We start from the raw sequence: 26,250 nt of genomic DNA, 5'->3' as shown, positions 1-26,250 counted from the left end.
GTGTACGTTGGTACATACATTATTGACACTGAATTAAGCATGAATTTCTCAATGTTTTTTTCTTTAGTTCCTTCAGTATAAATTGTAAAAGTTATTATCCATTACTGATTTATCACAACTTACATACATATATAATATCATCAAACTACTTAACTATGCTTTCAAAACTAGGTTTCAGTGATAATTTTTTGCCCTGATTCAGTATGTCTGTCGTGTGTTTTCTCTAGGGAACCCAGACGGGTGGTGCTGCAGAGGGGCTCTACAGGTCTTGGATTTAACATTGTTGGAGGGGAGGATGGAGAAGGAATCTTCATCTCCTTCATACTTGCTGGAGGTCCGGCTGATCTGTGTGGTGAACTTAAAAAGGGAGACCGCATCCTGTCGGTACGAGTTAAGACGTCAAACACAATCACTGGAAAATAAACACAATTACTGTCACCATTCAAGATTTTTATACATATAATAATGCTTTTATTACTGTAGAGCTCAAACACAGCAGCCCATAAAAGAAGACATCTAGTCTGTTATTTTTCTCAAGAGCCCCTCCCCTGCCTCTTAGGTGTTGTGGAGTCAAACGCCTCAGTTTGTTAATGCAAGTCTGAATTAATTGGTTCCATCCACAGAAATATAGAGATGAAGACAGGTTTCATTTAACTGGTATTGAATTTTTATTTTTATTTTAGCATATTACCTGTCAGCCAGCAACCAGTGACAGCTAACAGGGAATGTGTGTTTTGAGCCTTCAAAGTATGAATTTATTGAAGCTATATTTTCTGACATGCGTGTGTCAAAACTATTTTTTTTTTTTTTATGCGTCTGTGCCGTACTTTCTGTACTTCTAAAATGAGATATATGGTTTTAATTCTCTTCAGAAGGGATTCCGTCTGGATTAAATCCTCAGACTGCTGAGATGCTGACAGTCTCTGCAGAATTACTGTATTATTTATGAAGAAATGCCAGTTCAGAAGGAGAATGTTATATTCATCAAACAGGGCTTGACAAAGTACACAAATGTTACGTGTGTGTAATAAAGATTGACTAAGATGTGTTTGAAAGGATGTGTTCTACATTTATTATTTATCAGTCTGAATATTGGTGTGTGTGTTTGTATATGTAGGTAAACGGGGTGGACTTGTCCAGTGCAACACATGAGCAGGCTGCTGCAGCTCTGAAGAACGCGGGGCAGAATGTTACCATAGTAGCACAGTTCAGGCCGGAAGGTGAGTACCCAAATAATTCATATGATGACGTGAAAATGCCTCATTATATGTTGAAATGGTCTTGTTGGACTGAACATGAACTTTATTTTATTTTTTTCAATACATCACAATATTACAGATCAAGGTTCAAGGTTAACTTTATTATCCCCAATGGGCCATCTGGTTTTGCAGCCACCAGCAATGACAATCAACAGATCTGTCTGAGCTTTACTGGTAATGCCTGAGTTGTCCACTTTGTAGTAAAACCTTAAAAGTTGTTGTTAAAGACAAAATTAATCATGCGAGGACACAATGTGAAATAAAGGTAGAAAAGGCAACATAAAAGACTTGATTGCATTTTGCATCCCAGAAAGAGCACAACGTTTGATGGCACGGGAGCATCCCAACAAAGTTTCTGGGAAGTCTTTTATATATTTACACACCATTCATATTTCATAATTCAAACTCATTTTTCATAAATGCGTTGAATAAATGTGATGAATAAATAAAGAGAAACCGAAAAGAAATTCTCTTAAACCAAGTCTGAGCCCCCAGACAGGTGTTCGAGAGTCCAGCCCAAATTGGAAAAACTGCCACATAATTCTTGCTTTCTCAGGTGCAAAAATTAAAATTTGTCCTCACAATGATAGACTTGCACACAGACTCTTAGTATTCTACCAAATAAGCACTGGCTATTGGTCCATTGTGAGTTACTGAGAAGGGCGTAACCAAGGAAACCAGGTTACAAGTGCTGATTTGCTCAGCTAACGGTGTGCTGTCATGGTGAATGCTGTCATGGAGGGTGGTGAGGGGCCTGATGGGGCCTGAACATGTGATGTGTTTGCGTGATGCTCTTCCTAAAATCATCTATCATGTATTATTAAGTCAACGAATCCATCTGGAGTGTATTATGGGTGTGACCAGTTTATTACACACAGGATCACAGGATCTTAAAAAGTCTGGCTTTGTTAGCCAAGTATGTTTTACATCCATGGAAAATGTTTTGATTACATATTTCATTAATAAATCACTTCAAACGTTATAAAACACTGACATTTAGTTTAAAAAAGAAAAACAACAACAACCTCCAAAGCTATCCAGCATGCAGTATGTGTGTTTTTAGAGGTCAGGAGGGAAGGCTGAAGGATGTAAAAGCGTCAAAACACAAGGATGAGCCCATATGGTAATACTTCTACAGTTAATTTTTAGCCAGGCAATTTCATTTCATACAAAATACTAAAGTATAAAGGGTGAATATATTTTCACATGATTCAAAAAATTAAATGTATAATGTCCTGATAGTTTATGGACATTGATATTAACCTCTCCACACCCGCCCACCCACCGGCAGCAGGTGATCAAATAAGTCTACACTTCCATCAAAACGGACATACTATACGTCGTTAGAAAGGGTAGAATCTCCACAATTCATTCATTCACTTAATTTTGCAGAAATCATGAGCACCAAACCATAAATCATATATATTTACCAGCATGGTAAATGTGAGATACAAGAAACACACGGAGACTCCCTGCCTTTGACGGATCCTTACAGCCGTATTATGTGTCCATTCCTCAATTATTCATATTCCAGTTGTCCATAAGAATCCACTGATCAAAAGCATTAAAAATGTTTTTCATAAAATTATTCTAGCTTGTGAATATCGTCCTGTAAAGTCCATTTGTTTACCGTCTACCAACTTTGTTTGTCAGATAAAATCCAGACTTCATCGGGCATATAAATATTTTCTCCTCGTCCTGTATGGTGTTGTTGTGTATGCTAAATAGGCAAAATTACTTAAAATATATGGGTGTCAAGAGGCTACGCATAAATGGCCAGAAAGATATAGTTTTTCTTATTTCGTTTTTTACTAGATTAATGGAAAATCTTGTAAAAGGTTTAAAGAAACTGTCAGCAAGAAATATTATATTAAACCTTTGCCAAGCTAGAACATTTGCATCCGCTCCAAAATATATTTTTATAAGGCATTCAGTGCAGATATAATATATGTAATTCAAACTGATCATAATCGTATTCATGTATAGTAGGGTAAAATCTTTTTGGATGTCGAGATCACTGTCAGAAAATAATTAAGTTATCAAGATGTCAGCAGTACGCAAATGTTGTAGAACCCTATGATACCTCAAAGTACTGTGAAAGCAAACCATGAAAGAGTCCATACATGATGCTGACCATTATTGTACATAGATTATGAATTAGTAAAGGTTGTGTAGGCATTATACATGAATTGCTGTTTTAATGCCAGCACACAGTCTGTGGTTCAGTTAATATCCTAAATGCTGTTTCTTTTTAACAGCTACATATATATATATATATATATATATATATATATATATATATATATATATATATATATATATATATATATATATATATATATATATATATATATATCCCGGAGAGAAAAGAAACCCATCTAATAATACTGATGACAAATTGTAAATTTTTTTGCATAATTAGTTTTTCTCATAAAGAGTTTTGTTATATTTAATTGTGTACTGTCATTGGAGTTCTGAACAGTCTTAACTTGCTTTTACTATTGATTGCTTGGAGAATATGTGCTTGTCTAAATGTGTTCCCGTCAATAAACACCACAGAAACTCCGGCACACAATGGTTCTAAGAGCAATCAGAGATGAGGTGGACCTTTATGTGAAAATATGATGACACTCCTTAAATAGCACTCAGTTCAATAAAACAGTAAGATGTATATGGTAAGTGACTGATTCATTTGAATTTTACAAACCAAAGAAAGTTGTTTTTTCTTTTTCTTTTTTACCTTCCTGTTTCCTTGCAAGGAAGCAGTAAGAGCTCTAGGGTTATGTTGGGTGAACACAGTAACAAAGTATATATGTCGATACTACAAAACAGCTTTTAAACAAAATAACAGTGAAAATTGTAATGTGGATTTCCCGCATCCACTGCAGATCGTTGAACAGGATCAGCACCACAGACAGCTCCTTAAATGTCTAAAGGGTCTGAAAGGAATACTCTGCCAAACTGTGCCAAGAAAGGGGAATCAAAATGTTTATTTGAGGCTGTAGTTCCAGGTCTCTGCCATTTATTTGAATGTTATTAAAGCAAATTCACAGGCACACCTTTAACCAGAAACAAAAATAATGGAAATACATGCCCATATAATGAATTGGCATCCTATAAGAAGTTAACACCAAATATTAATAATCAGTCAAAACCACCTCATCATCCTGTATTTAAATATACTTCCTATTATTGATTGAGCCGGTAGCACACTGACTTGGTGGTTAGTACAGTTGCTTCACGGCTAGGAGGTTCCTGGTTTGAATCCTGGGGACTCTTTGTGACGTTTACATTTTCTCCCTTTGATTCCTTAGTTTTTCACCAGGTACTCACGTTTCTAGGCAACTAGTGATTCTAATTGCTGCCAGGCTAATTGTGACTTGTGACCCTGAACAGGAACACATGGGTATAGATAAAAGATGGATGGATTAATTATTGAGTGTGTCTGCTGACACTTGAATAAACCAAGATCAAAAGGACATGAAGGTCTTTTGGTTTGGTCCAGTTCCACTCTGGTGTTGGACTGGCATTCATACAAAGACAACACTTGATGGGTATCATAGAAGGACTACCCCCCACTTAAGTTATTTTGCTTTAGGCTTTCCAAAAATAATCCATTAGGAAAGATGATTGTGTGTCTGTGTCGTGACTATCCTGCAGACTTTGTTAGTGACTGTTGAATGAACTCTGTATCAAACCTTCTGTCCATGCTGCGCTTTGGTCAGCGTTATGTGTATGTGTGTGTATCTGAGGTCCATGTTTGTCCTATTCCCGTGGCGATATCATGCAGCTCTCACTCTGTTTCACACACACGCTTCCTGGCAGTGAGAGAGGAACTCATAACAACCTCCACCAGGAGAGGAAAATGTACTGTGTATGCAGGTCTCCTCCTGTTAGTTATATTAGGTATGCTGCCCACTTTAGCCAAACACGGTACAGTCCTGCACAGCACTGAACGCGTGTGTGTGCATGTGCGCGAGAGAGAGAGAGAGGGAGAGAGAGAGGGAGGGAGAGTGATGTTTGAGTTCAGCTGATGCAGCAGATATAGATCTGTGTTTATTTGAAGTATAGCAGATGGAGTGGGATTATCTGTGTTTTGTTTTGTTTTAAAAAAAAGAAAGAACGAAAAAAAGCCTTCATGCAGCATTATCACTGCAGTCATCTCTGATCATGTTTCAGGCAATTAGAGCAAATTCATATGCACTTGACCAAGTGAGGCTGTTAGAGTAGATTGTGTCCTTAACAACCTAATGTTATTATTTTACTAACGGTTTTTGGAGAGCTAATGTCCATTTCTCGTCCATTATGGCTCAGATGGTAGAGCAGGTCGTCCAATGATTCATGGATTGACAATTCAAATCCCACTCCCCCAGTCATCTGTCTTTGTGTCCTTGGGCAGGACACTTCACCCCCCTCGCCTCCAGTGAGGGCATCGCTGGTGTGTGAATGTTGTATGAATGTTCCGGTGATGGTCGGAGAGGCCGTTGGCGTGGATTGGCTGCCACGTTTCCATCAGTCTGCCCCAGGGCAGCTGTGGCTACACATGTAGTTTATCACTACCAAGTATGAATGATGAGTGAATGAGTAATGGAGCGCTTGTGAGCGCTTTGAGTGTGCAATCCATTATTATTATTAGCAGGAGATCCAGGTTCTGATTTGAATAGTTGTTATCCACTCACTCTGTAATGCACATAGCATCATGAAGATAAAGATACGAGTGAAGAAAATGGATCCTGTTTTCTGGCTGTAATAAATCAGGAATTTACTTTCAATTTATTGAGAAAACAAATATATGAAATGAGGTGATGATACGTAAAAAATAGTTTTAGACACACTGCAAATTGTTTTTTGTGACCTTGTGCTCATATGTTCCTGACAATAGTACATTTTCAGCAAGTGGCACCAACTGCAACAATGAAGTACATCACAGGGCAACCAGGAATGTCACTGCCAAGCACACCTTTTCATTTCTATTGTAAACAATTTTCTTCCCCATGAAAATCTAAAAATGGCTAGACTAAAATCATGTACTGTTATCACTGTTACTGTCTCAGAGATGAGGACATGTGATATTCATGATGTTTAGGAGAAGGGACTGAGATAAAGTACCTAAAATGTATCTGAAGTTAAGTTTTGTGTTTTATTATTTATGAGCTGTTGTAATACCATCTGGAAAGGAATGATTCTATTTGTGATATTTTAGATATTAACCACTCCTTTAACATTAGCAGGGTTTTATTGCCTTCACATTTCTTTACAGCTATTCTTTACATTTGTGCTGTTCCTTCATTCCTTCATGTTTTGCCACTGAAAATCCATCATCTGTTAACAGTAAGATTTTTTTGTTTGCTGCATATTTGTTATGTTCCCTTTTTACCAATAAACCATAAGTAGCACAGGAAGAATTGCAATGAAATCCAGAGAAATTTTGAGCAGGCCCATTCTGTTACTGGTAGGAACATTGCTGTACTTTTGGTTTTCTCATTGCATCATAGCTTTAATAATAAAAAGAAGAGAAAAGCAAGAGAACTTTAAATTATAAAAGCGCAGCAACTGAGCATGTTTCCTCGATTTCATTCATCCCTGCCAGAGTTGTGACACGTTTTGCCTGATTGCAATTATTTAAGCTAACCACATTCATTATGTATGTTTTTATAATGACAACTTTCACCTACAGTACATAGAAATAAATAGAAGAAGCTACCATATATTATTTTCTACTCTTTAAGGCATTTTTTTTTCATCTCTGGTCCTCAAGACCCACTTTCCTGCCTGTTTTAGATGTTTCTGTGCTCTAACACACCTGTCCTGCATCTAAAGCATGCAGGACAGCAGGTCTTGAGGACTGAAGAACACTGCTTTAAGTTTTAACAACTGCCTTTTTAAGATGTGCTGCCTTTATTTGTCTTTGTTTGAATTTGAATGCAGTGTTCCTCATTTCAAGTCCTCAGGTGGTACTATCCTCCATGTTTTAGATACTTCCCTGTTCCAAAGCATCTGGCTCAAATTAATGGCTCCTTGAAAGACAGATCTTGATGACATGTTGATGGTGATGCATACATTTATATCAGGGAAACATCAGGGCCATGGCCCCTAAGGACCTGGACTCAGGAATAATGATTTAATGGCACCTGAGAGCAAAAATGGCCTTTTGTCATTTTAACACATTTCTGTTGATGTTATGAAGCTAAGTACAAGAAAACAGAACATTAGGGTTTTGAATAAAATAGAGGGACGGATGTGGCTGACAAAATCATCACATCCTCACCACACTGTGGTTGGTATGAGGCGACCATATGCCAAATGTGTCACTGTGCACTTAGGCAGAATATCTCTTTTGTATCTCTTTTCAAAGGAAATCAGTCCAGAGGTCGTGTTGTTTGTTCAGATTCAATTTAGCAAACCTAAACTATGCTGCTTTATTCTGTTTATAAAGTATAAGTTTTCTCCTGGCAAACAAGCCATACTTGTGTTTTTATGAATGTCGCATATAATCTAACTACAATCTCATCATAATAATTCAGTGGCAACAGACAACATTCTGTAAAGGATAACTAAATTTTGTGAAATTTCATTCGTAATAGGTGTTAAAATTCCTGCATTTCAATATGTCATGAGTCAGTTGAGCAAAAAATGTCAAGTTTTGTATACAAAATTGCAAATGTTAGCATTACCAGCTGGTATGAGCTGGCTGACTCTGAAATACCCAATAACATTGTTGAGGCCAAAACATATGAATGGACAATGTTCATTAAACTTCAGAAACACATTCACTGTGACAAGTGAAAACAATTTGCCAGGAGAGGGTTCTGTGATTAGCACATTTAGGTTACGCTAATACATTTGGTGTTTAAAGTGAAAAATTCTTCTCACATAATATTTAATTAGATGAAACAACTTTTTAATCTCAAGTTCTGCTACCGTTGCTGTACATCATCTTCAGCTGTATGCAGCTATAATTCAAGTTATTGTTTACATTATTTGCACCAGGTGGCACCTTCCCTCTGTGCTAGGTTTTTATACACTGCTTTTGCATTGTAGCTTCTTCTTCTTTCTTTTCTTTTATCATTGAAGACATGTGTTGTTGATCCTCTGGAGGTTTTATTTACCAGATTTAATGCCCTGGTAAAGAGCAGAAGATTTGATATTTTTCTGATATGTAAACCTTCTGGATTATTGTTCATACTCTTTATGCTACTTTAACAAACCTCAGCTTGATAAGGGATCAGCGAGTCAGACAGACTAGACAAAATGTCCAGCATAGTAGTCCCTTCTGCTCTTGTACTCAGCTGTTGTGGAGAAAAGAGATAACAGTTTAACATGAAGGATGATGCTTCATTATATTAGTACCAAAGAGGATGACATCCCTCTCAAAACACCAACTGTTGGTGATTTCCCACAACTGGCCTTTTTACAGCTCCCTGCTACGTCCCGTGTGTCGTATTGTGTTCTTTGAGAGCTGCAGCCAGGTGAGCTGCCCCAGCGGTGGCTGGTTAGGGACAATCAGCTGGCTACTTTATAAAAGGAGGAGGAGAACACCACTCTGGTGCCAGCTGTAGTGGATGTATGAACATGCAGGACCTTTCAGTGGAGTGTGTGGCTTTGGGGATGGGGAAAGCCTTTGTTGCCTTTTGGTTGTTTCTGTTAATTGTTATGTTCTTGTTTTCAGATTTGGATTTTGATGTTCTTTTGGGCAACATTTAATTGTTTTAATTAAAACTAAATTACCACCTGGTGGTTTTCTGGGTATCGTTTCCTCAAACCTGGGTCTCATTAATGGTACCGCCTAACACCTGGAGACACACAAGGCATTGCGCTTCTCTTTTTTTTCATGCATTAAGGACACATGAAGGAAAACAAACAGCCAGTGATGATTGTGCATTCGTGTCGAAAGTTTTCCATTGTGGTTACAAGGCTCATTTGCAGGATTATGGTAACTCGGGTTTCTCAACATTTCTGACTCATTTGCCTGAAAACAATAGAAGCGATAAGTAATACACTTGAACAATAAAATGTCAGTCACGCAGCAGTGTCTGTCTAAGGTTAGCTTTTATTAGTCACTTACTGTAGCATAGTCATAATAGACAAGAAGCTTATAGTATTATTGTTGTGGAGGACATCCAGTTGAAATTACTACCCGGTATTGTTGCATGCATCAGAAAATTCTGCATTCCCCCTCCAGTCCTCAAGTATCCAACACACATGGTTGGTTTCAGCTGATCATAGGCATATCTGGGTTTTCATTAATAAAAAACTAGTTGTTGCAGTAGTGACCTCTATGCATTGCATGATAGTCCTCTTGCTCCCAAGTTTCGTGATGTGGGTTTGTTATGCCTCCTGGTTCCCAACAGCATTAGTCACTAGGATTATACACAACCATCGAAGACGCACACTGTCACACACAGGGGCGTTGTCTGTCAGCAGTAATACTGAGGTGATGCAGGGAGGATTATCTTCACTACTGTTAGCCTGCTTATTAAACTTTGTGTGTGTGTATGTATATATATATATATATATATATATATATATATATATATATATATATACTGTATACACACGCGTGTGTGCACCAGTTGTTATGCAGCAGATTAGCAGATTAATAGTAGCTCTGTTGCTGGGGTTTTATATGTAAAGTTGCCGAATACATCAGTAGAATTATTTTACAGCTTCACTTGTTTATTCTGTTCTTTCTCTTCCACTTCTTCCTTCATCTCTCCGTTTACTCTCCACCTGTCAGCCTCTCTGTTTCCGAGTGTTTTAGGTGTCTGTGGTAATGGTCTGACTCACCAGCTACAGGGTGTGTGCTGGGGATTTCAGCCGTCAGTTTGCTGACTGATTTGAGATTGGCGATGTGTTGCCTCATCATGGTGGTGCTGAGGTGCTGAAAATCAACCATGTTTTACAGTTTTGATGGTATATTTTGAATTTTGTCCATTTGCTTTGGAGTATGGCTTTGCTTTCTTTATTTTGTCGTTCCCTTATTGTTCACTCTCTCTCTCCTGCAACCTGATCAGTCAATCAATATCAGTATAGATCTCTTTACTGTATAGTTTCAATTATGGATGAGCCTCGACCAGCAATGCTATTTTTAGAGTGCATTATAGCCCCTTAAGCATTTCACTTTTCTACACAAGTCCCATTGTGCAGAGGATTTGGGCTTTTTTTGCTTTAAATATATGTATTGGGGCGAATAAGATATGTGAAGGTTTTGGTTCTGGTAACTTTTTACAAGCACATTATTCTTGTGTTTACTTGCAAACTGATGTTAATGTCAATATATCTAGTCACACCCTGAACTAAATGATCTCTCAAAGATTAGATTTCATTTATCTTGAATGAAATAACCTCAAAAACAGATGTATAGTAAAGTTTTCTTTCCAAACTTGACCCCTGTCTGTGTGCAGAAAAATTTAAATGTGTCATTTATATTCCAGCAACATGGTTTCATTTAAAATGAAAAAAACAGAAAACTGCAGTTGCAACAACAACAACACTCACGATGTCAGTTTAGATGCTAATTTCATGTAAATTAGCATCTAAACTGGCATCTCAGGGGGTAAGGTTCCATCTGATTTGCCCAATATATTATTTAGAGACATCTACAGAGTGAATGCATGGCACTAGGAAGAGAGCAGACTACTGCTCATACGGATTTTTTTTTTCTTTCTCTTTGGCTGTTTTCGTATTGATTTATATTGATATGTTGATATTGTTGTAATATTTTTTTAATATAGCCTACCGTTCAGCCGTTAACAGTACTTTACTGTACATCCATCTTTCCAAGCTTACAGTATTCTTCTACCATGCCTTTATTGTGCTGTTACTGATATATATACATTCTTAAAATGGTCAACTAGCAGATGATGCCAGAGACCATCATATCCATTCTTTGTGTAGTTGTTTTTGCTTTTTCCATGCTTTGTCTGATTCCCAATGTGTTGGTAAGAACTTAATTTAAAAAGAAAATTGGATTTTTTTCTAACATGCAACAAATATTTAAACTTGTTACTAGGAATGGGCGATATTTTACCGTTCACGATATACTGTAAAAAAAATTCCCCACGGTAAGAATTTGTCATCTCGCGGTAAAAACGATAAATTCCCGTTGAGGATGTTTTTGTGTAAAGTCGAATTTATGGTTCTGCGTTACGTACGTGAAGGAAGGAAGGAAGGAAGGAAGGAAGGAAGGAAGGAAGGAAGGAAGGAAGGAAGGAAGGAAGGAAGGAAGGAAGGAAGGAAGGAAGGAAGGAAGGAAGGAAGGAAGGAAGGAAGGAAGGAAGGAAGGAAGGAAGGAAGGAAGGAAGGAAGGAAGGAAGGAAGGAAGGAAGGAAGGAAGGAATGAGCCAGAAAGAAAGAAAGGAGCCAGAAAGAAAGAAAGAAATGAGCCAGAAAGAAAGAAAGAAATGAGCCTGAAAGAAAGAAAGAAAGAAATGAGCTAGAAAGAAAGAAAGAAATGAGCCTGAAAGAAAGAAAGAAATGAGCTAGAAAGAAAGAAAGAAATGAGCCAGAAAGAAAGAAAGTAATGAGCCAGAAAGAAAGAAAGAAAGAAAGAAAGAAAGAAAGAAAGAAAGAAAGAAAGAAAGAAAGAAAGAAAGAAAGAAAGAAAGAAAGAAAGAAAGAAAGAAAGAAAGAAAGAAAGAAAGAAAGAAAGAAAGAAAGAAAGAAAGAAGGATAAATTCCCGTTGATGACGTTTTTGTGTAACAAACATGGCGGATCTGAGAGCGAGATAGATTTATAGTTACAAAGGTAGAGTTGAATTGGTATTTTTTTTATCGTCATTTTTATCGTTATCGGGAACAATGCCAGAAATTATCGTGATACATTTTTTAGTCCATACCGCCCATCCCTACTTGTTACCAAGTTTATTACTTTGAACCATTATTTAATAGACAGAAGTCTCATCGTTTGGATTGACATAATTTGGGGTGACTATGGAGTGAATATGATCCATACTCTAGCAGTCTAGAAGATAGGGGAGACATTAATCAGCCATCTATACATTCTGTTTCCAAGTCATTTGTGGTAAATATAGTGCCTGTAGAAAATAGTGATTATGAAGCCATTTTTTTCAGTTAGGTTGGCAGTCACCAGTAAGAATTGTGCTGTCAGTTAAAAGAACAGAGGAAAGGGCGATTATAAAGGGGGATATTGGTGCAATGCACACAGGCCTAAAGGTGTGATCATGCTGTATCTAGTGGGTTTCTGTTAGATAGCACTGTTAGCACTTAAGTTGCACACAATGCAGAAACGCCCAGCTGCTCAATGGGGTAACAATGGTCCCATTGGGAGAGAGGAGAGGAAAGGAGAGGAGAGGAAAGGAGAGGTAAATGAAGGAGGCAGGGAATATGAGCCCCAGAGCCATTAGTCTCTGTCATCACCCCCTCCTCCTTCCTCTTTTCCCAGTCTCCTCCTCCTCACTTTACCCCTTTCCATCACGCGCTCCCTCTCTCTCTTTTATTTTGTTTTTTCCCTCTCCTTCTTTGTGTGTGTTTGTGCGTGTGCATCTCTTGCTCTTAATCTGATGAGGCTGCATTGAGGGGAAATCTGTTGACCGAGACGGTGAAGTGCTGATGATGCTGATGTATAAAACTTCATAAGTGCATATGTTGATGTGTATTATGACTCTTGAGGGAATTTCATGTCCGTGTGATGGAAGTACAACAGCTTGTGTGATAACTTGGTCACTCATGTTCCAGACTTACTTTTAGTCAATCTCATATAAGACAGAACTATTTACTTCCAGACAAAGAACAAGAAAACATTCAGTCTTTACAGGAGATGGAGAGAAGAAGCAACAGACAAAGACACAAACATAAACAGTAAAGACCAGACACACGTCCTTATGAAGATAAATGTTTATGTCTCTCGTTCTTGCAGCTTCTAAATAAAATGACTAAAACACCCATTTAAGAACAATGACTTGAACCATCACTTTCCAAAAATCAATATTCAAAATAGTGTGTCGACCTTTACTCTGGATGTGTGCAGAGTGCATGTGTATGCGGTGTGTATGTGGTGGCGAGCAATTCCCTGGGCCAAAGTAGGGCAGGAGAACCTGGCATCAACTCAGCTTCCTGCATGAGTGACCTGAGGAAACACTGTGTGTGTTTGTTTGCAAGCTTGTGTGTGTGTGCGTGTGTGTGTGTGCGTGTGTGTCTGTGTCTCCGCCCTCCAGCAAGCTGCTGTCAAAGGGGGAGGAGCAAAATGAACGCACGAGCGAACGAAGCAGAGAAAGAGGAATTTAGTAGAGAGGGAGTTAGCATCTGTTGTTTCTCTAGCAGCTGAGCAGCTCGAGACTGATTTCACACAGACACACGCTTGCTTGTTGTTTTTTTTTTGTTTTTTTTCTTCACACATATTCTGCATACTTGCACACACACTCTTTTATTGAGACTTACACTTTCATCCCTCCGCTCTGTCTCTCTGATGTGCTGAGTCCAACGTGGAGCTGGTGTAAGGTCTTTTCCAGCACCTCTCCTCTTCCCCTCATTCACATCTCCAGGCTCTGAGATTCAGACCTCATTCTCACTCACTGGTACAGTGATCGGAAAGCCACTGTGTCAGCATCACATCGTGGACGCTGAGGCTGCCCGTCTACCTGCAGTGTGTGAGTACAGCTGAGAGGCTGAGAGGGAGTAGAGCTGCTTAACATAAAAACCTCTTGCCACATCAGTGTTTATAGGTGACATTTTTCAACTTTAGGTACTTTGCAGAATGATAGAAAAGCTAATAGGAAACAAGAGACTTAATATCAACTTCTGCTTTATCAACTGTTGTTTTATTGTGACCAAAAAAAATGCTAATACTGTTAAAATCACAGTTCCAGCCACTCAGCTTTATTACTTAATCCTTAAATTGAAGAGATTATCACAGCATCCTTCTCAGCACAGTCTTTGTGTCTCAGGACTCAAGAGCAGTAAAATCTCAGCTGCAGCTCAATCTTTGTTCTAGGAACAGCGACTCTCTGTTGCTTCTCAGTGTCTCTGCTTTTATTTCATTTCTTATTTTTTATCAATCGATGAGATATAGTTCGCTGCATTAAAGCTCATCTAAATCCTATCTATCATCTGTTTCTCCCCCTCAATTCCCCAATTTGTTTTTATTTTTGTTTGATTTTCTCTCAAAAAAAATTATATCAGGTCATTTTGATGTTTGACATGGAGGTTCAAATTGAAACAAAAGATTTAGTTTTTGATGCAATAGAGCTCTTTTTGCTATATTGGGCTGAGCAATATGAATTTTGAAGGTTTAATAGATTGGTCCCTCAAGGGGAAGTGTTTTGATAATAATAAACAAAGGAGTCAATTTGTTTCAGTACAAGGTCATGTTGATTTTAATCCATCCTCTTATGGAAAGGCATGACATTCCTTTTTTCTTCCTCTTCTTCTTCCAGAAAATCTGTAGTTTGTAATAAATGTGTAACTGTGGAGTAAGCAATGTTTCGAATCATTTTACCCTGACTATTTCACTGATTTCAAATGCTCGGAACCTTGTGCTTCTGTAGCATCCGCTAGTTGTTAGTATTAAGGTACAAAATGAAAGGAACAGCTGAGAAATCAGTGGGAAATCAGCAGAGATCTGGATGTTCTGGGCTCGTTAGAGAAGCATGGAAGGGTGAAGAAAAATAGAATGAAAGACAGACAAATGATATTTTAGGTTCCCGATGAGTGTTTGTGTCTGTGAGTGCATGACCGTATGTACCTTGAGTGTTATTGAATTACTTGTGCTTAATTAGATTCTGAACTCCACAATAGCACATGCACACACCCACAGACAGAGACACAGAGACGTCCTTCTGACAGGCTTTTTCTGGCTTATTTCTCCGGGTTTTGTCATCCATGTCTTCCTTCAGAGGTTTCTGGGAAGTTGGATGGTGTTGAGCAGAGTCGAAGACAGTCAGTAAAAATTGGTGTCTTAGTGACTCCGGATCAAAATATTACAGTTTACTGTCATACAGAGACAATAAACTAATTACTCACTGATGTTCTCGTAGTTTTCTGCTGAACGAATAAATCATTATAAAAGCAATGATTGTACATGAACTAAAACATTTTATAATTCGTTTTCACATTTGGAGAATGTCGGTAATTATTGCCAGTTCATAATTAAAGAGACATAATGACATTTTGTAGCCACTAGAAAAAAAAGTGGGTCAGAAACTTGAGTGTTTTTGCTGCATGTAGTAGGAGGACACTCAAGCACTGGGCAGTTGTGCTGAGTGTACGAGTAAAACGTTGCACTTTCGATTGACTGAGCAGTCAGTTGCTCTCTTGTAATTTATCACTTGTCATTGAAGGGAGACAAATATAAAGTTTCCTGAGACAAAAGTGCTGTACGGAAACTCATCTGTGTATTTGGGAGTCGACACAAGTTTATGAAGTAGCAGTACATATCGTGAAATTGCTATAACTGCTGAAAACCAATCACGTAGTTTCTGGAAAAGTGAATGCATACTTAGTTTTTGTAGCTTTTCAAGATACTGTATTTGTAACTTTTTAGTGAAAAAGTCAATGAATATTTAAGCACCTCTTAAAACCTGTTCCAGTGATGCTGCGTCACACCATCACTGAGCCACTTGAACGTCACTGTGTGAAGTCGTCATGCATGTTTAAACAGCATTCAGTTCACAGTCACCTATTTTCCATCTACAGCAGAATATGAAAGCAGAGAAGCAACATCTCACTAATGTGATTCAGACTCACGTATTCTTTGTATGTAGTTGTGTGTGTGCGTGGTTATGCTAGAGAATTACACGTTATCGGAGGAAATAATAGCGGACGTGTATTATTAATGAATTATTTATTTAAGTAAAAACAATTGGAATTCAAAAGAGACTCTGTTTCCATCAGCAACCGAGGATGTGTTTGTCATAATTATACATTTTAAAATGAGAAAGTATACATTTTGCATAAATTGTAAGTTCTAAATATGTCAGCCAACAGTGCCATCGATGGTCGTATATACTGTACATGATTCATGACAGTAAATAATGGGCAGAACCATCATAATGTCACACAGATATTGATGAGCTGCCTTTTCAAGCTTTGGCCTTCAGCCATTGTTGTCTTTGTTGTCGCCACAATTGCATGAAAACTGACACATGAAAGCGACTTGATAAAGATATATTTCTTCCATCACTTTCATTCAGACACCATGGTATAAAGACGCAGTGGAGATGCCCTTTGTTTCCTGCCTCCACTTTCCAGCTGTGCATTCACAGCGATCCCATGAGGGAGCAATATTGCCACATTGGTGTGCACCTTCACACAGCAATGCAGCTTTTTGTGATCTATTTTATTATTATTATTATTATTATTATTATTATTATTATTATTATTATTATTATTATTATTATTATTATTATTATTATTATTTACCGGTACTTAGTTTATTTAAAAGTGAAGTTTAACCTAGGTTATTCATGGCTACAAGATTGATTAGTTTTGATCCCTTGTTCTCTTGAGTCTAAGTTTAAAAGTTGTATAATTTGAACTTTCGCTTATCTAACAAGGAAGAATATTCCAGTAGTCAGAGGCCCTTACAGAGAAGACTGTCCCCAAATATACTATGCTTACGTTGTACAGTACATTTTCCTAGGAGTTGCTCTGGTTGGCCTGCAGCTACCATCCTTCTGCTTCACAAATTCACTCAGAGAGGGAGGTGCAAGTCCAAGTGATCTTAAAAAATCAGACAAGCATCTAAAAACTATAAAATAATTAAATTAATTAAATAAAATTAAATTGATTATACTTCCTAACAATACGGTAATAGTGATAACTGATGGGTTTTTTGTCAAAGACTTCTATAGTTTGCTTATAGAAAATCTTTCTCTCTTAAGAGTTGCCATATTGGCTTGAGACCAACTATTTATGAAAAGATAGTGGAATGCATGGAGGTTAACTGCATCTATTGTTAAATATGGTTGTATGTGCATAAAGTTTGCCAGGTTGAATTTGATGGTTTTGGTCACCTTTTTAATTAGTTTTTTGAAGGTTAATTTAGAGTATAAAATGAGTCCAAGATATTTAAAATCAGATACCACCATGATCCATTTAAGAAATCAGGTTGGTGTACTGTGGCATGTTTCTGCTAGAAGAACATACAAACAGTTATTTTTTGTATGTGAAGGTGTAAGCATGAGTGTCTTAAACAGTTAGAAATAATTACCAAAGTTGCAGTTAACTTAGCTGTAGCATGTTGCTTGGTTTTTGCTATGTACATAGACAACTGCGTAATCAGCATACATGTGGATATACATCGCAGATCATTAATGTAAAGGCTAAACATGATAGGACCCAGCACTGACCCCTCCGGTACTGCTATATTACAGTTTCAGTAAGTGGAGTAGGTGATACTAAAGAGTATGCTTTGTTTTCTGTTAAAGGAGCATGAGGCAAGATTGAGGCAGGATTTATGAAAAACATTTGTATACGTTTTAAGTTTTCTAGTAATAATGTCAGATGAAGCGTTCCAAACCAAAAAGAATGAGCCCTCTAGTGTATCTCTCCGTTGCCTTGAACAGGCTGTGTGCTGCAAAATGTGCTGCAATTCGGGCCCAAATTTCCCGCGCTGGGCTGCGGATGTGACGTCACATGACGCTGCATGCACGTTCTCCCCGTTCTCCCGTGCCGGCTTCGCTGTTGGCTGCAGTACCCCCAACGGCCGTCGTGGTGAAGGGTGGCGCTAGAGAGTCTCATTTCTTAAAAGGAGCCTCATGCTCCTTTAAGTAAGTAAGAAGTCATCCATTTAATGGCATCTGTTGAAAAATGTTAAAAATATCTTTGCCTAGAAAGGTCTAGAAAGACTGCGCCTACCTTACCACCTTTGTCCAATTTAGATTTCACGCTTTCCAAAAAATAACAATTAGGCGTTTTCTGTGGAGTTGTTGGTGCGAAGTCCTAATTGGTTTTAATGCAGTGAGGTATGGCCTAAATTTAGATGTGCTGTCAGTTGTTCGGCAACCCATCTCTCAGACACTTTGGATACCACTGGGATAATCCTAATTGGTCTATGAGTTGACACAGATGTTTTATCACCAGACTTATAAACAGGAGTTATGACTGCTATTTTCCACATACTGGGAAATGAACCATGCTTTACGGAAAGATTAATCATATTGAGCAACGTGACAAGCTAAAGCATCCTTGTGTGATATTAGGAATAGTGTCCAAGCCATAGGCATCTCTTGCTTTTGAATTTTTCAAAGAGGTAATGATTCTCACCACTGCTGATTCAGATATCTCCATTATTCTGAAAAATGTGTTTAGTATCATCAATGGGGACACATGGTGTGATCCCATTCGGTAAGCTTTGGGCCAGCTCCTCAACTGAGCGTATAAAAAAAACAAACATTAATCTGAATAGAATTGAATAATATTTCATTTATTCCAAATGAGAAAATATGCTGTTGCAGTGCAAATTACTTAGGGATGTACATTTGGGAAAAAAGGCAAAAGAAAAGAGAGTCACTTTGTTGGTGGTATATAGCCAACTAAGTCTCTAATGTCTTTGAGCACACCAACACATGAACACACAACTAACTGCTTTCTTCAGCTGAAGCTGGCACTTAATCAATGCTAACAAATGCTAACCAGCTCTGCAGGCAGCTCTTCCAGGTTGCTAAGCAAAGCATCAGGGTTTGCTGAGTATGTAGTGCTCCCAAGTTGAGAGGCAACATTGTTTATACACACATTCTTTTCACATCATCTTTAACTTCCTCGTGGACTAAGACTATCCACTAGGTGAGCTGCCAATGGGCTGTCTCTCACCATTCCCTTCATGTGGTGCCTGATTTCATCCTCTGTGATGAGTTTCAGGTCCCATATCGTGTTATGCTTTTACGCATTGGCTTCTCACATCACTCATTTCACCCTGGTGTTCCTCTGCTATTCATTATGCCTCAGAAGAGAGGGAGAGTGAAATGTTACACCTCTCCACCTGCGTGCCATGAACACATGACATCTGTGAATGGGGCTTCTGAAGACATTATTGATCCATGAAATTATTTTCAGAAAGATCAGCATACTGACCAAGTGTGGATATGGCTTATGAGACAATAATAACATGAAGAGTAATTTATTGAATTGATATTTCCTTAGACAACTTCATTTGTTTGGTTGACTTTAAATGGAGCTAATATTCAGATAAAGTCTGTGAAGGATCTGTTGACATGTCGGTGCCTGCTTGTCCACCAGTTGGTGTGTGAGAATGTGCCGAGGCTGTTTTGTTTGAAACAGAGTACCGTATTTTCTGGACTATAAGCCGCACCTGCATATAAGCCGCACCGCTCTATTTAAAAAAAAAAGATATGCAAGCCACAGATGTTTATGTTGTTAGATTAGATATTTACTACATGTACAGAAGGATTTTGAACTGTAAATGATGTACATGTTTGTACCTAAATAGATCTTTCCTAACAGTGTCTTTTAACACGGCAGCAACTTTGCTGATTAAAACGGGACAGAACCAAGAGAAAATAACCAGTATTTATTCATCTATTTATCTGTTTGAAATCTGCTTCTACCTACTTCTATCTGCTAAAGAAGAAGTAGCGTATTCTTCTTTGCATTTATTTTGTCTTAGTTTTGATTCCAATTCCAGTTAGAGCGCCCCGAGCGGTGGAAGAAAAATCCACAGAATAGAACCTTTGTATAAGCTGCATGGTTGAAAACCTATGAAAAAAGTAGCGGCTTATAGTCCAGAAAATACGGTAGTTGTGCTCTTGAAAAATAGATAGATTAGATTAAACCTCCACCGTATTTTCAGACATTTCTTTAATGCTGCGTTCTTCTCCTTCACCTGCTGAGCAGAGATGATTGAAATGTAAGAAATGCTGCAGCCACTGTGATAGCTAATAATGCTAATGATAGCTTAAACTTCATCCTGCTTAAGTAATTATTGAGTTAGCATCTGTAAAAAAAAAATAAAAAAGGAATGGGAACATGTAATAAAGGAGACTTGACTGCGGTCTGCTGGTTCTAACCATGTTTTTTCTCTCTCTCTCTGTGTCTCTGCAGAGTACAGTCGTTTTGAGGCAAAGATTCATGACCTGAGGGAACAGATGATGACCAGCAGTGTCAGCTCCAGCTCCACGTCGCTCCGCTCCACACAGAAACGCACACTTTATGTCAGGTACCACACACACGTACAGTGGACAGAGGAAACTGATAGTCCAGTGTCCGTCAGTGTGACACGGCGATTGGAAGGTCTTATCTCAGCTGTCTTCTCCACTTGTAGTGAATTGGAGAAGCTGAAAGAGAGGTTATCACGTATTAAATCACAGTTAGATTGTGTTGCGAATACTGTCTCACACAAATGCATCCACTGCCTGTCAGCTCTGTGTGCCTCTGTCCGTCTGTCCTTGTATCATTCTTGTCCTTTCCTGTCCTGGTTGTTTACTCTTCTCTGAATCACCGCCTCCATCCTTTGTATTCATCTGCAGCGCCCGGATGCCATTTCAGACCTAAACACACGACACTGGTGATGTCTTTTCTTTGCTAGTTTCACACTATTTGAAATATCGATTGCACACTGGGTCTCTGGGTCCACAGAAGTCAAACAGGAGCGATTGGAAGATCAATCACATAGAAAACAAAGACACCAATTACATTTTAAAGAGTCAGTCGAACATTTTCAAAGTAATTTTGCCAGAAAAGTGATATTTTGATAACACAGACTATAAAAAAAATTACTCAAACTTTTTGAATATACACATACTCTGTAACAGCCTGATAACAGAGAGAAAGCAGATTTACATTTTTACATTACCTTGGACATCCAGTGACTTTGAAGCCCTGTAGAAGCCTTAAGCATAAAGATTCTCTTGCTGCACATCAAGAGAGTTGAATCTTTTTGAAATGGCCTCAACTGTAATGTTGTGCAAACGGCACCAGAGACCTGGAGCCTCATGTTCGAAACGTGCGTGGATTTCAACGTGAATCCATGCGTGGAATTTTTGAATACACAAATAAAAATTCAGATGTTCAAAACTGTGCGTACACCCAAATCCACGCAGGTTCCTCTGTACATCACAATCAGCGTGGATTTGAGCGCCCATGCGGGAGCACAACAGCCCGCCCTGTCTCCTCCTTCAAATACATACATTTGAATATGATAATGAGGATAATTATCCATTAAAAACCGCTCATCTTAACAAGAAACTTGCAAAAACATCGGCTGTGAGCTGGAAACAGTCCTGTCAGAAGTTGAGGCCTGGAAAAAATGTATTTGGGGGCATTTCTTCCAATTTCAGCTGCATTGCATTATGGGTATTGTTGTTCTTGGCTTTGTGTTGCATTCCGTGAGTTGTGGTTTTGTTATGATCGTAGGGGTTTGTGAATGTTTATGGGCAGCATTAGTGCATCATTACACTCTTCTTTTCTTGTTTGTATTTTAAGAACCGACACCAGAACTTAAGTTGGTGGGACGAAAAACGGCTCTTCGTTCAGCTTTACTGTCATGTATTATATACTGACGGATTAAGACCAATGTACACGTTTATTGAGTTTTACACATTGTGGATGTCCACGATCACCTCTCTCATAAGTATAACAATGTGAACAATATAATGCGTTACTACCAAGCAAACCAATCACAACCCTCTCGGTCTGCGTTGGGTCTGCGACATCTTGACACGTAGTTACAATTTTTGGGAGGTGCGCGTCAGCCACGGCGTGGCGTGCGCCGTGGGGTGCTCATTGCGGCGCAACCTGCGGCGCACGGTCAGCGTCGATTTAACGCAGAACCATAATCCAGCCTTTAGTCCAAGACAAGTGTCAAAAAGATACTAGTCCTAGCAGGAATGGGGTTTGCAACACTAGTCCTGCTAATACTAGAAGGTTGCTAGGAGAGGTTTGAGGTTTAGAGGCGAGTGCTGCTAACACTAACCTCCTGCATGAATAGTTTGAACCAAATAGATACTGCAATAACAAAACAAGCTTGAAGTTGTAAAAACTCCCCATTTCCTGTTTCCACCTGTCCAGCAGTGAGCGTTGCACATGCAACCATCTCCATCCATCTAACCTTCTAAGACATAAACGCTTCAGTCGTCCTACAGTTACAATCTGACCCAGTGTAGAAACCCGCCTGAGTGATATGTGATGTGCAGCAAATGTGTCGTAATACTTTAGCGATTTCCTGTATTTGGAGTGAATGCAGATTTTAGTTTACGTCACAAACAAACAGCAAAACAGCATGGGCGCCGCTGGAACAGATTCTTTTTTCATCAAAACGGTGCATGGATCTCTGAAAGGTCCTACTATAATGTAGATGAAAGGAGCATCTGGCCTGAACTGAGTGCAAGTGGCCTGGAAGGAAAAAAGCAGCTCCCAGCAACATCTAATTATGACCCAAATTACATATACATACTATTACACACACACACACACACACACACACACACACACACACACACACACACACACACACACACACACGGAGCCAGTACAGGCAACCAGAGGCCAGAGGTCACAATTCAGTAGCCTGGAAACAGGAGATCAGCAAGTGTTTAGCAAGATTCATTAAAACAACTGGTAACATGGTTTACATTACTGTCTGAGAAAACGAGCTGATTAATCCATTTTTTGTTTTATGTATAACCCCATTAATATATTATGTTGTCTTTAATTTCATCCAATTACATTTGTTATGCCTCATTAAAGTGAGACGCCATGATCCACTTCATTAATTATAGGTCTAAGGGTTAATTATAAGGAAAGATTACATTGCTGCTTCCCAACATGCTTGTTAATTTTTAAAGTTAGCCACAGGCATGATGATCATTAGCATAAATCAAGTTTTTCAATGTTCATTTGGCTCTGGCGAATAGCGAAGAGAAACGATCTGTTGACTGTTTAGGTGATTACATCGGAAAAGGCCTCCATTAAAATGTCATCCTTTAATGGTTAGAAATAACTGTTATTCCATTGGTATAAACTTTGTTTTAATAGGCCAGGTATGAGAGAATATCTAACACCTTATCTGCAATCTCTCTCGAAACAAAGGGAGCGGAGTGGCCTAGTGGTTAGGGCTTCGGGCTCAGGATCCGAAGGTCGTGGGTTCACTTTGGCGTCACTTTGAAAGATGCTTTACTCTCGGCTTTCCTCACTTCACCCAGGTGTATAAATGGGTACCTAGCTTTGCTAGGGGAAGTATGCAGCGATAGACTAGCCTCCTATCCTGGGGGTGGTTACCACCTGTTCATTTGCGCTACAGAAACCGGAGATAAACACCGGCTCTATGGGCCACAAGGCTCGAAAAGGACATACTCTCGAAACAAACAAAGCTTCACTTACAGTGAGTTTCAAAGAGAGATATTCAATTCTGACAAAACAGACCGTTATGGCTGATAATCTGCAGCCGTCTCAGTGGCTCTGTAAAACTGTAACGTCAAGTCTAACGCTAGGTTTTGCTAGGTAAGTCAGGTTTCTTTCCTGCAGTAAATAATTAAGCTACCATGCTGATATTTAACACTCTAAATGATTTATAATCATTGATCTAACAGAATCAATTTCCTGTGTGTTAACAGATTAAGTGCATTGCTTTTGTTTATTTAGCTGGCATCAGATGAGAGGTTGGTAAAACCCTGGACAGGTCACTGGTCCGTCAGAGTGCAGTGAGGAGTGCTGCTAGTTTGAGCCACAAGCGCTTTCAGTCTAAGAGCACAGCTGGAGAGACAAAGCCTTCTTTAGATTAGATTTCCAGGTATTTAAAGGTCATGAAGTTGACTAAAAACTGTTGAAAGTTTTGGAAAAGTTATATGCTTTATTTTTGTTGCCTGCAATGACTCAGACTAATATAATCCGCGTGCCGTACTCTGCACATCTAAACTTTAGGTAGTAAAATGGTAGTATTGACCTCTAACATGGAATAAATGTAAATTTCAGTGAGCCATTAACGTCAAGGTCATGCCTTTTTTTGTTCTGATGAGACATGAAGAGTTTGCATCGTTAAGGACAAAGAGATAATGCAGTTCTCTGAAACAGATGCTGGATGATGTAGTTGATCACATTTTCAACCCCATTGCGTGCAGGTCATTGTTAACTTGGTTTAAATAACTGTTTGTTTGTTTTAACTCATTTAGAACATCAGCAACTTTCCATAGCTGCAATAAAGTAAACGTCTTCAGTCCATCAATATTTAGGGACACAAATGGTAAAAAAAAAAAATTAATTAATATGAGTATAATATATATATATTCAATGTAAAATACCCTTCGGAAAAACTGTTGATGAATCAGAATTAAAATCAGAAAAAAGTTTATTGCCAAGTAGTTTAACACACACAAGGAATTTGTTGTGGTGATTGGTGCAATACAAAAGAGCAAATAATATTAAAGGAAAAAATGTACAACGAGTTGGTTCTAAAGTGCCGGAGTAATGAGTCTGTGGGAAAAAAATGTACATGAGTTGACCTGGGACGTGCGTTAATGTGACGCATGTTGAGTGTTGTCATTCCTCGTATATGACTGCAGCACCTTAGTTGTAAACTCGGACAAAATCTCAGAGTAAATCTGAGCCAATGAGTTGATTTTGGAAGGAAAAACAAACACTAAGAAGGACTCTACATGTAAAGACCCACTGACGTTTTCATGTGTGACACAACTGCCATGACACCTCCTGTAAAATAATCAATACACTTACTGAATCTTTAGGGCACTTCTTGTTTCAGTTTCAGGCCAGGATCATTTCAAGGTTACTATGTAGAATACTGTAGTAATCCCCCAATGATCCGCATGATGAATCACTGTCAGAGAAGCACTTCCTGTATCTGGGTGCTTCCCAAAATAACCAAACCAGCCTGTGAATTTAAAAAAGAAAGTCTTAGACTGGTAGCTTATTGGTCAAGTTCTGGTTGCTTGTGTGTGACACGTAGGGTGTTTGTGGCTTTAGGCTGTTTAGGCTGTGCATGTACGGTATGTGTGTTAAGTGTCAGGTGTTGTACCATGCACGTGTGTATCATGATTATGAGACAGGTTAACCTTTACTCTTTCCTCAGTGGAAATGTCACTGACGCAAAGTGACACGCAGGGCATACTGTCCTTTGCGTGAAGGTTTATTTGCAAGTGTCTCCTGGTCTTTCTTCTCCTCTGCATGATTTTAAATTCACACCATTATGACCTATTTTAAACACACTGCATGGTTATCAAACCGTACAGTGTGTTTAAAATAAAAGAGTGATAAACTGGCCAGGCTAATAAATGAATTAACAAGGTTCCAGCAAGATACGTGCTACTGCATCTGTATGTTTCTCTAATTCCATGAAAGGTCTGTAAAACTGAACAGTACTTTTTTAGTACTGCAGCTTACTGTTGTAAAAGCTGTTTATTTCAGCTGGCTATTGATGTGGCAGTCAAGCTTGGGTTACAGCAGGAATGCATCCTTATACTACCACACATCTTAGTATCTTACTCAAATGTACTGTGCCACTTCACAATATAATGTTTACATGTAAAAAAGCATTTATAATTCTATCTTGACAGCAATTGGATGCAAAACAAATATTTGAAGAGTCTGTCACACAGTGTTGACTACGTTAACAAGCTGAAGTGTGTTCATCCCTACAGGCATAGTCTGCATTTTAAACGGAGTGTTAAGTTTAATTTGCTTTAAAAGTAGGTGAAGAAAAAAAACAAATAGTTCTCAGTCAGTCGTAACCTGCTGATTTTACACTTATAAGTGTGTATAAAGCAAAATCTGATGTGCTGATTCTCCACGAGTGCTTGTGACTTGGTTCATGGGTTTGTGTTGCTGTGTAATGAAGCCAGATACCCGTCTCCTCTGTATGGATTCAAGGTGCACCTAATGATTTTGTAGCATTTTCAACAGTTACCAGACAACGCCCCCTTTAAAATTGAATGTAGTGCTTTCAGATGCTTGGAGGCTTCTTTGAATTTAATGTGACCTGACATTTATCGTTAGATCTCTGTCTTGTTAAGTTGCAAGTAAAAATTGAGACAAAGTTGGGGACTTAACAAATAATATTCATGAACAT

The 26,250-nt window shown here is 38.5% G+C and overlaps 1 protein-coding gene across 3 annotated transcripts in view; it reads left to right on the top strand.

Annotated features, from left to right (window-relative positions):
- Window positions 1–26,250, top strand: part of LOC133458595 (disks large homolog 1-like) — a 141,427-nt gene that overhangs the window by 95,002 nt on the left and 20,175 nt on the right. For all 3 annotated transcript variants that reach the window (XM_061738658.1, XM_061738656.1, XM_061738657.1), the window contains 3 exons: window positions 228–384; window positions 1,118–1,220; window positions 20,277–20,391. In XM_061738658.1, coding sequence (XP_061594642.1) covers window positions 228–384; window positions 1,118–1,220; window positions 20,277–20,391 — 375 coding nt within the window. The remainder of the gene's footprint in view (window positions 1–227; window positions 385–1,117; window positions 1,221–20,276; window positions 20,392–26,250) is intronic.

The sequence above is a fragment of the Cololabis saira genome, chromosome 13, assembly GCF_033807715.1.
Source record: "Cololabis saira isolate AMF1-May2022 chromosome 13, fColSai1.1, whole genome shotgun sequence".
Lineage (NCBI taxonomy): Eukaryota > Metazoa > Chordata > Actinopteri > Beloniformes > Belonidae > Cololabis > Cololabis saira.
This window is presented reverse-complemented; position numbering and strand designations above follow the sequence as displayed.